We start from the raw sequence: 12,137 nt of genomic DNA, 5'->3' as shown, positions 1-12,137 counted from the left end.
AAAAAAACCTTTTAAAAATTTACTGAATACCAAAAATACAAAAAAAATACGAGAATTCAATACATTTTTTGTATTTTTATGTATTTATTAATTTTTAAAAATATTTTTTCACAAATTTTTTACTTTTTAAATACATCTAAGTAAGGTGCATCTAAAAAGGTAAAAAAAAATGTTTAAAATTTTAAAAATATTCACTAAAAACAAAAAAATACGAAAACCAAAAAACTCAGTTTTCAAAAAACTTAATTCAAAAAACTCAAACCAAACACACTGAAATCTTCACTTAGTACTAAGAAAAACACCACTTCAACTTGACTTACTACCCAAAAAAAAAAAAAAAAAAATCTCACTTACTACTTAATACGATTCCACTTGTTATGTCATTAGACTTTGTTTACTATTCAATTAAACCCTACTTACTAGTTAGTGAGACTCACGTTACTATTCATTGATACTTAACTTACTACTCAATAGAACATGGTTTACAACTCAATCAAACATGACTATTACTCAATAATAGTCCATTACTATTTAGTGGTAAATAAAATTAGAACAAATTTTAAGTAGAATCACAATGAATAGTCCATGATAAATAAAAAGGTAAATTACAAACACACCCTTTGAGATTTACTTAAAATACGAATTGCCCCATGTGGTCTGAAAAATTACAAATACCTCCCTGTCAGAATTTTTTATTTAACAGAATTAATTGAAAAAGTAAAATTTCTAACTGTTTACCAATACAATAATAAAATTATCTGAATTATTAATTGAAATAAATTTTAACATTATTAAAAACTGTTAATTAACTTAATGATTTATTAATAAAATGATCTATTTGTTGTGAAATTAGAAACCTTAGAGGGTATAATGTAATTTCTAGAATCATAGGGGGTAATTTATAATTTAAGTAAATCTCAGGAGGTGTGTTTGTAATTTATCCTAAATAAAAATATGAATTTAAATTATTAAATAAGAAATATGAATTTTAAACAAAATATAAAAATGTAATAATCTATTACTTACTACTCACTATTTCATTAGGTTTGGTACTCAGTAACTATTTCATTATCGCCTTGTTTGGTAAAGACTATTTTTTGTTTTTTGGGTTAAAATTTATAAAAAGATAAAATAGACTAAAATAACTAATAAAATAAAATGTCACATCAAACTTATAATCATTTCACTTTTTCTCTTACAAACATCACATCCAATTTCAAAAAAAAATTCAACCATCTTCCAAAATACAAATATTTTAGTCTACTAAAACAATCAAAAACTAAAATAGCCTACTAAAATAGCAAAAAATTAAAATAGGCTAGTATTCAATTAACTCCACTTACTAGTTAATGATATTTCACTCACTATTCAATTAAACTCCATTTACTACTTAATAAGACGCAACTTACTATTCAATAAATTTTTTTCTTCAATTAGGTGAAATGTTGTTCCAACAAAACCTTAAAATTTATAAATTAAAAATATCACTTAATGTTAAAATAAAACATAGATAGAGACAGATAAATTCTTACCTGGAGAATTTCTTGAATTTGTAAAAATCAAAATCACCCTATTTCACTTATCCTTTCTTCAAACATTATTAAAAAAAAAAAAACACTATTGTTCATGGTGTGTGCAAATGAATTGGGAGGTCTTTTATATTTTCTTAATTAAGTAATTTAGATTTATTCATTTATTGTCATTTTAAATGTTGCTCATGTTGTGGTAGGTAAAGAAAAATAATTTTTGTTGATGTATTCATTTATTGTCAATAATAAATGTAGATATATGAGAGATATTCCCAAGTATAGTTTGACATCTCTCAAGTTGTCATCTCAACTTAAGATATAAATGAGAGATCCTCCATTGTGCTTCAAAATATTCCAGATATTAAATTTGTAAAAACATAATCATAGCTATTCATATGAATTTATGGAGGACAAAAATAATTTCATTGTGGATATTAAATTCATAAAAACTGTATTTATAAAAACTCCTAAAAGGTTGGTATATGAAATTCATATAAAATTTGTGAGTTTTATAAAATAATTAATAAAATGATCTGGATTTGAAATTTAAGAAAAAAAAATTTAAAACCAACTTTGATATATTTATTTTGATGTTTATAAAATTTAATTATAAATTTATTCTTAACTTTATATTTATGAGTTTTAATTTCAATTTCAAATATATATTTCTTTAATAAAATAACACAATACATTTTATTTCTTACAATTTATATTATGTCTTAAAAAATCAAAAAAAAAAAAACAATAATTAAAAAGAATAAACAAAATGTGGAGTGGAAATAGCCAAGTATGGTGTGTTAAACAATAATTAAAAAAGCACAATTTTCGATGTATGACCTGTTACCTGTTGAACTAGTAAGGTGTCATTTTGAATAGTAAATATGAGTTTATAAAATAATAACTTCTCTCATAGTAAATAATAAATATGGCGTGTTGCAATAGTAAGCTAATTTAACAAATATTTTATTTAAAATACTCAAAACTACTTTGTTTGTGAGAATTTACCTTGGTTTTCCAACCAAATATTAATTATTTCAAGATAGTGTCTTATCCAAATCCAAATCCAATTATTCATGTACCATACCTCAGAACCACATTCTAGTATGATAGAATTTTCCTTGCTGTTCTGATTGAAGAAAGGCTTTATGCTATCGTAATTTCTCATTCTAATGTGAGCAATCTAGCACGAGTAAACTTCAAAATTCAAATTTTGATGCTCATTTGCCTCCAGAACCCTTCATGACAACCATTTACCATCCCTCAACAAGACTGCAACCTGGCACTTTCCTCAATTGTCTCTCTTCCATGTCCGACCTCACTTTATTCGCATCTGTCCACCTTCCAGCCGCTGCATAAACATTGTATAACATCACATATGATCCAGGATTTTCAGGGTCCATTTCAAGGAGCAACCTTCCGATTTCCTCCCCTATTTGAAGATTTCCATGGATTATACAAGCACCCAACAAAGACTCTAACAGGCTTAAAGAAGGTTTATGGGGCAACTTCGTAACCATGTCATAAGCCTCGTTCAAGTGACCGGTTCTCCCAAAAAGGTCCACCATGCAAGCATAGTGTTCCATCCTCGGTACTATCCCATTTTCTATCATAGAATTGAAAAACATCCGGCCTTGCTCAACCAAACCAGCATGACTGCAAGCTGATAAAATACTGACATAAGTAATGTCGTCAGGCTTCATACCCTTAAGTTCCATTTGTGAGACAAGTGCGAGGGCTGCTTCACCATCACCGTGCAAACCATGCCCATTGATCATCACACTCCAGGAGACCACATCCTTTTCAAGTAGAGCATCAAATAGCTTCCTTGCAATTGAGATGTTCCCACATTTTGCATACAAATCAATCAGGGCATTAACGACAGCCACATCTTTGTTGAATCCCTTGTGTATCACATAAGACATTACACAGTTTGTGAGATTTGGGTTGTTTATCTGAACGCAAGCTGAAATTAAGCTCAAAACTGTCATGTAGTCAGGTTCCATTTCTGTGTGAAGCAATTGGCTGAAGAAAGCAATTGCTTTTTTTGCATTTTTTGTTTGTACATGAGCAGAAACAATAGTGTTCCACAAAGAAATATTCCTTTTCTCCCCCATTTCAAACAGCAAGAGACAATAATTCATATTTCCAAATCTAGCATACATGAATATAAGAGATGTAAGAAGAGAAGCTACCATTGCAATCCCTGTCCTAGCTGCATAAGCATGAATAGACTTTCCTTGCAACGGGGTATAGCATACAGGTAATATATTCAGCAAGGTTACATCGTTTGGTTTCTGATCCTCCTTTATCATTTGGCAAAACAACAGCATGACATCATCATGTAAGTTGTTATATCGATAGCCTGTGATCAATGCATTCCAAGAAACCATACTCTTATTAAGCATGCTATCAAAAAGTAACTTGCCACCATGAAATTCTCCACAGTTGAAGTACATGCTGATAAGTGCATTAGCTAAAGAAACAACGGACGCAAACCCCATTTTGATTGCACGACCATGAATACCCATTCCTTGCACCAAATTTTCAGGTCCACAATAACAGGGAAGAACACTTACCAGGGTAACCAAATCGAAGTCCATCCCCTCTCGTTGCATCTGGTCAAGAAGAGCAACTGCATTTCTTGCTTCTCCATTGTGCACACATCCAGATATCAATGTATTCCATGAAATGGCATTTCTTACACCCATTTTACGGAATAGCTTAAAAGAAGAAAAAAGCTGATAGCAGTTGGAGTAAAATGCCAAGAGTGTGTTCGACACATTGAGGTTAAAATCAAATCCGTTTTTAAGACTATATGCATGGGCAGATTTACCGGGTAAAATGGCCTCTAGTTCAGAGCAGGCAGAAAGAACACAAACGATAGAGACTGCATCAGGATTAAACCCCGCAAGCTGCATTTCACGGAATGCATCCAAACTAACATCCCAATGTCTATTGTGCACGTATGCAGAAACCAATGAATTCCACGACAGGAGATTTTGCACTGGCATTTGATTGAAAAGAAACTCAGCTGAACCCATATCTCCAAGCTTGGCATAAATTGATAATATGGCTGTCATTACAGGAAGTTGGTCAACTAACCCATATTTTACTGCACACGTGTGTAGTGATTCACCATACAAAATGCAACCAAAGCACTCACAAGAAGGAATGATGGACAGAAAAGTTATCATATTAGGTTGCACATTTGCTTGGAGCATTTGCTTAAACAATGCAAATGCCTCATTGGGTTTCTGGTTCTGTGTATATGCAGAGATCATGGCATTCCAGATGGTAACATTCTTTTCCAGTAAACAATCAAACAATTTCCTACCAACATCAAAGTCCCCACCACCGGCATACATCAAGATCAAAGCAGCTATCAAATATTCATCCAAAAAATATCCTAACTTTACAGCAAATCCATGAAGAGATTTACCCATATGCAGATATCCCAAACGGGTGCACACTGGAATTGTGCTGGCCAAAGTGCTCACATTAGGCTTGAAACCCATCGCACAGATCTCCTGGAAAACATGAAAGACCTCCTCATTGAGCCCATTCAAAGAATACCCAGAAATCAATGCATTCCATGGAACCAAGTCCGGTTGAGAAATTCTATCGAGCAGTCGACGTGCACTCCCCATTTGATCACATTTGGCGTACAAATCAACAAGAGCTGTCTGCACAACAAGATTGTCTCCAAATCCATTTCTCAACACAGAACAGTGTAACCCTTTACCAATCTGAAGAGCACCCAGAGCAGAACACGCCTTGATCACAAAAGGAAACGTAAAATTATCAGAAGGGCATCCCGAAATTCGACATTTTTGATAGACAGACAAGGCGTCTTCGAATAACCCAACATTACACAGAGACCTAACAGTTGAATTCTGCAAGAACACACTAGGCTTTTCGATTACAGCAAAAGCAGAGAGAACTAATTCGGGAGAACCCAGATCAAAACAACGCCTGAAAAATTCTACAATCAGTGGTTGGTGGTCGATTAGGCCGTGCACGAGAAGGAGAGATTTGAGTGGCTTCAAGTCTTCGACTACTCGGCGGCAGAGATTTAACAGACGAAGAATGTGAGTTCCGTGAGGAGTGGATGAATAGTGGTTTATGGGTTGAGTAACAACGAGTGAACTGTAGCACAACTTCGTAATCCTAGAGAGCATCCTCCTCCGCCATCGTTCAATGTATTCTCATGGCTTATTAGCAAGCAATGGGTAGGGCTATAATTGAACAAGACTAGTTCAGTAGCAGAAATTTTGAACAGGGTATCATTCGCATGACTTGAATTGAATGAATGAAAAGAACACCCCTACCATGCAATAAAGACCATTTTTTGGACAACAAACCACTCTCAAAACATACATATCATCCCGGAAAAATTATTCAACCCGTCACCATGATTTCATACTCATTTATTAATCATCATATATCGTATTCTCAATTACTCAATATAAAATCAAATCATGAATTCTGTTTTCTTCATCAATCACAACACCCTAAAATATCTTCTTACTATGCTCCAGGAGCACTATATAACCAGTCGTCATCCAGAGCAAAAGTATGCACTTGTTTAGCATGGAGAGTTGGGAGGTTCTTTTTTAGGGCAAATTACATATACACCCCTCGAGGTTTGGCTAAATTACAAATACCCCCTGAGGTTTGAGAAATTACGAATTCCCCCCTGAATACTATATTTGCATAAGAAATTAGGGGGTAATTTGTTATGAAATATAAACCTCAGGGGGTAAATTGTTATGAAAATACAAACCTCAGGGGGCGGGATGTAATTTCCGAAACCTCAGGGGGGTATCTGTAATTTAACCAAACCTCGAGGGGTGTATATGTAATTTGCCCTTTTTTTTAAACTATTTTAGACACAAAAAGATAAATTAAGTCAAAAAATTAATAAAATAAAATATCACATTTAAATTAAAATTATTTAATTTTTTTCTCATAAAAATTAAAAAAATAAAATAAAATAAAAACTTATCTCAAACTAGACTTTTTAATCCCAAACTAATAATTAAAAGATTAAAAAGTCAACTCATATCTCGAACGAACCCTATTTATTGGTTTAAATATTATCTTCTAAAATTACTAATAAGTAATGGTGGTGCTACATATACCAATTAATGTACTAACTAATATACCAACACTAGTCATGACATTATTATTAACTCCACTCATTATACAAATTATAAATATCAAAAACATATTAAATTATGACAAATTGTAAATTAATTCATTAATTAATACACTAATTAATACATATAACATTATTCAATAAGGAATCTCTCACGAAAACAGAGAACCAATGAAAAATCCTTGTGATTCATCGATTTCAACTACTTTAGATCTGTTTAGTGTAATTTATAATGTTATTAACAAATTGTTTTTGTTAGAATAAATGTATAAAAATAAATAGAGAATTGTATTATTGAATAATGTATGCTTGTTGTGTATCTGCATTTACAAGAGAATTAGGTCTCTCTATTTATAGAGAGGAGAAAGATACAATGGAGTACGAAGGCATAAGGTAAGATATTACAATAATATAAAAGTGTAATCTAAAGCTTTGCTGGTAGTGGGTGTTGGCCTCCTTTACACCTTTGCTGGTTCCTAATGCACATGTACAGCTATGAAAGTATAAGGTATATTATATGTTAACAGCCCCCCTCAAACTCAAGGAGGATAGGTACTAGCCAACTTGAGTTTGGAGAGAGTAACAAAACAGAAAGATAAGCTGACAAATAAAATTAAAAATGGGATAGGAGACACTGTATGGTCGTGTCGGACCGTTGTAGCAGACAGTTTACGGGGTCATGTCGGACCGTGGTAGCAGACACTGTGTGGTCGTGTCAGACCGATGTAGCAGACAGTTTATGGGGTCATGTCGGACCGGTGTAGCAGGACAGTTTACGGGGTCATGTCGGACCGTTGTAGAAGCTGACCGGAATCAAATGTCGGGACAGTTTACGAGGTCATGTCGGACCGTTGTAGCAGACACTGTGTGGTCGTGTCAGACCGTTGTAGAAAATTGTGGTGGTGCACCAAGGGGGTGACTTAGGGAGTGCGCCATGGGCGACTTATACATGATACTGTGTATAACCCCCCCTCAAACTCAAATAGGTGTGAAGAGAAAAACCTATTTGAGGTTGAAAAGGGATTGATAAAGCTGACCGGTGTAGAAGACACTGTATGAGTGTGTAGATAGGCTGCCAAAAAAATATACAGGTAGATATATATCGAGCCCTCAAAAGTCGTGCCCTCAAAAGGGGTGCCCGCACCCTCAAAAGGCGTGCCATCAAAAGGCGTGCCCGATTCATCAAAAGGCGTGCCATCAAAAGGCGTGCCATGAAAAGGCGTGCCAGGTTGTCGGCGTCAAGAGGCGCGCGATGCGCGTGGCTGCCTCTGTGTCATGGTCTTTATAAACCGAAGCAGAGGAGGCAGAAACTGAGACAGAAAAACTGAGAGAAACCTCTGAAAAATTCTTCGTTTTGCTGAGAAAGAGAGGTCGTTTTGCTGAGAGAGATAGTCTGTAACACTCTGTGGCGAGAGATATTCTGTAACACTCTGTTGCCCAGAAAATGGCCTCGTCTTCCCGTGGGCTGCTGACTCTCTTTCCCGACCTCAACGAGTCCACAGGAGAGAGAGCTGGTGCGGCGGCCAGTGAAACTCAACCAAGCGCTTCCAGTTTTGCTCCGTTGAACTTTCCGATGCGGTCTGTGGAGCAAAAAATGGCAGTGCAGTCGGATGTGGAGGCCAATCAGTATACTTTGAAGGCATGTGTGGAGTCCATGACGGCGGTCACAAACTTGTCGCACCGGCTGCAGAGTAGGACAAATGAGGTGCAGCAGTTAAACTCCCAGCTGGCTCTGCTCCAACGCATGTATAAGGATGCGCGAGCAGAGATAAGCGTGCTAAGGGCAGAAAACAAGGAGCTGAAGCGGAAGGCCACCGTGATGTTCCGATTTGGAGGGCCGCCATATGCTGCAGTGGAGGAGCAGGGAGTAGTGATCGTGCCCAGTGGAGTGGGAAACACGGAGGCAACACCGGCAAGGGCCGCCCAGGACGGAGGCAAGAAGAAAAGACCGGCGGCAGAGTAGAGAAAAATCCTGCCTGTGGATGAGGTTGTTTTTTTTGTTTTTTTTGTTTTTTTTTTTTTTTTGTTTTTTTTGTTTTTTGTTGTTTTGGTGTGTGTAAAAGTGTGATCGGGGTTGTGCCCAGACATGAATAAAATGAGTTTGTGGAATGAGGAATGTTGTTTTTTTTTTTTTTTTTTTTTTTTTTTGTATAAGAAAAAATAAAATTTGGGCGGTGGATGGGTGTGAAAAAAAAAAGAAAAGAAAAGTGAGTGAGAGTCTGTGTGGGTGGAGAATAAAGAAAAGAAAAGAAAAAAAAAATAAAAATAAAAAAAATAAAGAAATAAAAGAAGAAAAGTAAAATGGGTTTTAAAAAAAAAAAACGATGTCATGTGAGTGCTTTGTGCACTTGTCTGTCGTTGGATGGATGTGATTAAAAAAAAAAAAAGAAAGGAAGATTGGTATCTGTGTTGGTGAGTGTAAAAATATATATATATATATATATATAGAAAAAGAAAATAAAAAGAAACGCGAGTGGTGGAAACAATTATGGTGGAGGGACAAAAAGCGGCTCAGTGGGAGAGAGGAAATAGAATATATGGATAAACTTTTACAGGTTGTATGAGAGAGAGAGAAGAAGTTGGGTGTGTGTGGTTATTCTTTAAAACCATGCTGTGTGTCCCCCCTCTTCTTTCTTTTTTTTTTTTTTTTTTTTTTCTGGTTGCTATTCTAACCGAGAGTCAGAGAGAGAGATTTGTGTCGGGCATGGAGAGAGATGTGCACCGTGTGTGTGTGTTGAAGCAGCTTGTGTGTCTTCCTCTCCCTAACCGAGACTGCCGAGAGAGAGAGAGAGAGAGCTCTGTTAGAGAGAGAGAGCTGGGTTTGGTCCTCTGTGTGTATGGGTTTGCCGTGTGTGAGAAGACGAAGTTGGTGGCGTGTGTGTGTATGTCTCTTGTGTGTGTTGTGTATGCCTCTGCTGGGTGTGAAGGTGCTACCCGTGGGTGTGATTCATTTCAAAGCTCAAAGCTGCAGAGGGAAAGAGCCTAGAGAGAGGGAGATAAGAGACCAAGAGAGAGAGAGAAAAGGTGACATGCATGTGTGGTGTGTGTTCCATGCGAGAGAAAGAGAAAGCCCCATGTGTTTTTGTGTGTGTGTGCGCTGTGCCGTGTGTTTGGGTGTGAATGGTGTGTTGGGTGGTGTGGGTGTTTGCTGTGAGAGAGAGAAGTTCTGCATGTGTGCATGGTCACGGTTTGGAGATGGTGGTGATGGTGGCTCGGTTGTGGAGTTGCAGCGGTAACGGCTCGGCAGTGGTGTAGTTGGTAGTGCCGCTGGTGGTGGCTCGGTATTGGCCAGATCACGGCGTCGGTGGCTGTCGTGTGGGCCGACGGAGTGCTCGACGACGTGGGTAAGATCATGTTGTAACAAAGCTGCAGCAAGAAATAGTGATGGTTCACGGCAGTGAAGGTATGTGTAAAGGTCCGGCGGGCGGCCAAGGCGGCCAAGGCGAGACTGCCGCCCGCCGGTGAAGCAGAATGACTAGGTTGTTAACCTAGCTCTGATACCATGTTAGAATAAATGTATAAAAATAAATAGAGAATTGTATTATTGAATAATGTATGCTTGTTGTGTATCTGCATTTACAAGAGAATTAGGTCTCTCTATTTATAGAGAGGAGAAAGATACAATGGAGTACGAAGGCATAAGGTAAGATATTACAATAATATAAAAGTGTAATCTAAAGCTTTGCTGGTAGTAGGTGTTGGCCTCCTTTACACCTTTGCTGGTTCCTAATGCACATGTACATTACAGCTCCTAATGCACATGTACAGCTATGAAAGTATAAGGTATATTATATGTTAACAGTTTTTTCTGAAACTTTTTTATTACTGTTTGGTACAAACTCTGCTAAAAATTTATAAGGCAAAAATAAATGAAAAAATTGCTGATTTATTTATAGAAAACTAAATGAAAAAATAAATGAAAAAATAAATGAAAACTTTTTTATTACTGTTTGGTACAAACTCTGCTAAAACTCTGCTAAAAGTATAAGGTATATTACAGCTGTTTTATTTATTTTTTTATTTATATTTTTTTTGCAGTAAAAAATTGCACCAAACATACCTATCATTCTATTATGTATTCAATTTCTTATTATTCTGCTATGTATTCAATTTCTTTTGAACCACGAAAGAGACGGATTCGATGGCAAATACGTGTAGGGCTGTCCGAATGCTCTTGGGGACAAACTTTAAAACAGAGCTGATTTTTCTGGTCCTTTAAAAAGGACAACTTTTTTTTTTTTTTGCCAGTGTCTTTCACCGAAGATGTAAAAATTTGTGGCGCCCCCCGCCCGGGTACAACATTTATAACTGAGCTAATTTTTCTGATCCTTAAAAAGAACAACTTTTTTTTTTTTTTTTTTTTTTTTTTTTTTTTTTTTTTTTTTTTTTTTGGAGGGGGGGACATTATATATACCTCTCGAGATTTGACTAAATTATAAATATTTCTTAAAATTTGAAAAATTACAAATTTTTTCTTGAATGTTATATTTACATAACAAATTAGAGAATAATTTGTTATGAAATTTAAACTTTAAGAGACAAATTGTTATGAAAATACAAATCTCAAGAGGCGAGATGTAATTTCTAAAATCTCAAGAAGGTATCTATAATTTAACCAAACCTCAAGGAAAGTATATATAATTTGCCCTTTTTTTTAAATAAAGATTGGGATTCCTTTGGGGGTCACCCCTTAACCTCCTTTTCTTTTGATTGGTCAACTTTCTTTTTTTTTTTCCTCTCTCAATCCCTAACCCCTCGTGTGTGTAAGAGTGGTCAGAGTAGAAGTTTTAAAAGGTCTGAATCATTGCCCGATGTAAAAAATCCCCCCCCAAAAAAAAACAAAAACAAAAACAAAAACAAAAACACACACAAATGGGTTGGTGATTTGGTTAAGCCTCCGTTTAAAAAGTGGGTTGGCTTTTTAACTTTTTGACTTTTTAACTATTTTAGCCTGATTTGAGGAGGACTTTTTTAATTTTTTTTGTGAGAGAGGATTGTAATGATTATGAGTTGGATTTGATGTTTTATTTTTTGTGGCTAAAATAGCCTATTTTATTTTTTGTGACTATTTTAACCAAAAAAGCCTGACTTTTTTCTTGCCAAAAAAATAAAAAACATTGACCAGTGGGTGCTGGGGTTCTCCCCAGTGGGGTCCCTGTCTTTTTTCATCTAATTAATTGATGATGACGTAAGGCCCTGCAGAGTTGGGCCAATCGGCATCTTCCTTGTGTCAACAATTCAACATTAATTCTCTCGAAAAAAAACAAAAAACAAAATCCAACATAATCTCTGGTATCAAGCTTGAAAATGCTTCATTATCTACAGTGAGTTCTATACCAGATTCATCCCATGCCGAACCAGAGCAGATTGTTGACCCTGCTTCATGTAATAGATTCAGAATTCTTCTACAGAATGATTTTAAACATTGATGCTGTATTTAGTTGAGGAAT

The 12,137-nt window shown here is 35.6% G+C and overlaps 1 protein-coding gene across 1 annotated transcript; it reads right to left on the bottom strand.

Annotated features, from left to right (window-relative positions):
- Positions 1-2,444: 2,444 nt before the first annotated feature.
- Positions 2,445-6,116, bottom strand: LOC114312115 (pentatricopeptide repeat-containing protein At5g39350). The gene has a single exon (XM_082895764.1). The coding sequence runs from the start codon at positions 5,705-5,707 to the stop codon at positions 2,780-2,782; it is 2,928 nt and encodes a 975-aa protein (XP_082751890.1). The 5' UTR covers positions 5,708-6,116; the 3' UTR covers positions 2,445-2,779.
- Positions 6,117-12,137: the final 6,021 nt, after the last annotated feature.

The sequence above is a fragment of the Camellia sinensis genome, chromosome 1, assembly GCF_055761805.1.
Source record: "Camellia sinensis isolate YWXY chromosome 1, ASM5576180v1, whole genome shotgun sequence".
Classification (NCBI taxonomy): Eukaryota; Viridiplantae; Streptophyta; class Magnoliopsida; order Ericales; family Theaceae; genus Camellia; species Camellia sinensis.
The sequence above is the reverse complement of the archived record's forward strand: the minus strand, read 5'-3'. Positions and strand labels throughout refer to the sequence as shown.

Bases quoted from the DNA above. Each gene is read 5' to 3' on its own strand.
- LOC114312115 (XM_082895764.1), bottom strand. From the start codon at position 5,707: ATGCTCTCTAGGATTACGAAGTTGTGCTACAGTTCACTCGTTGTTACT.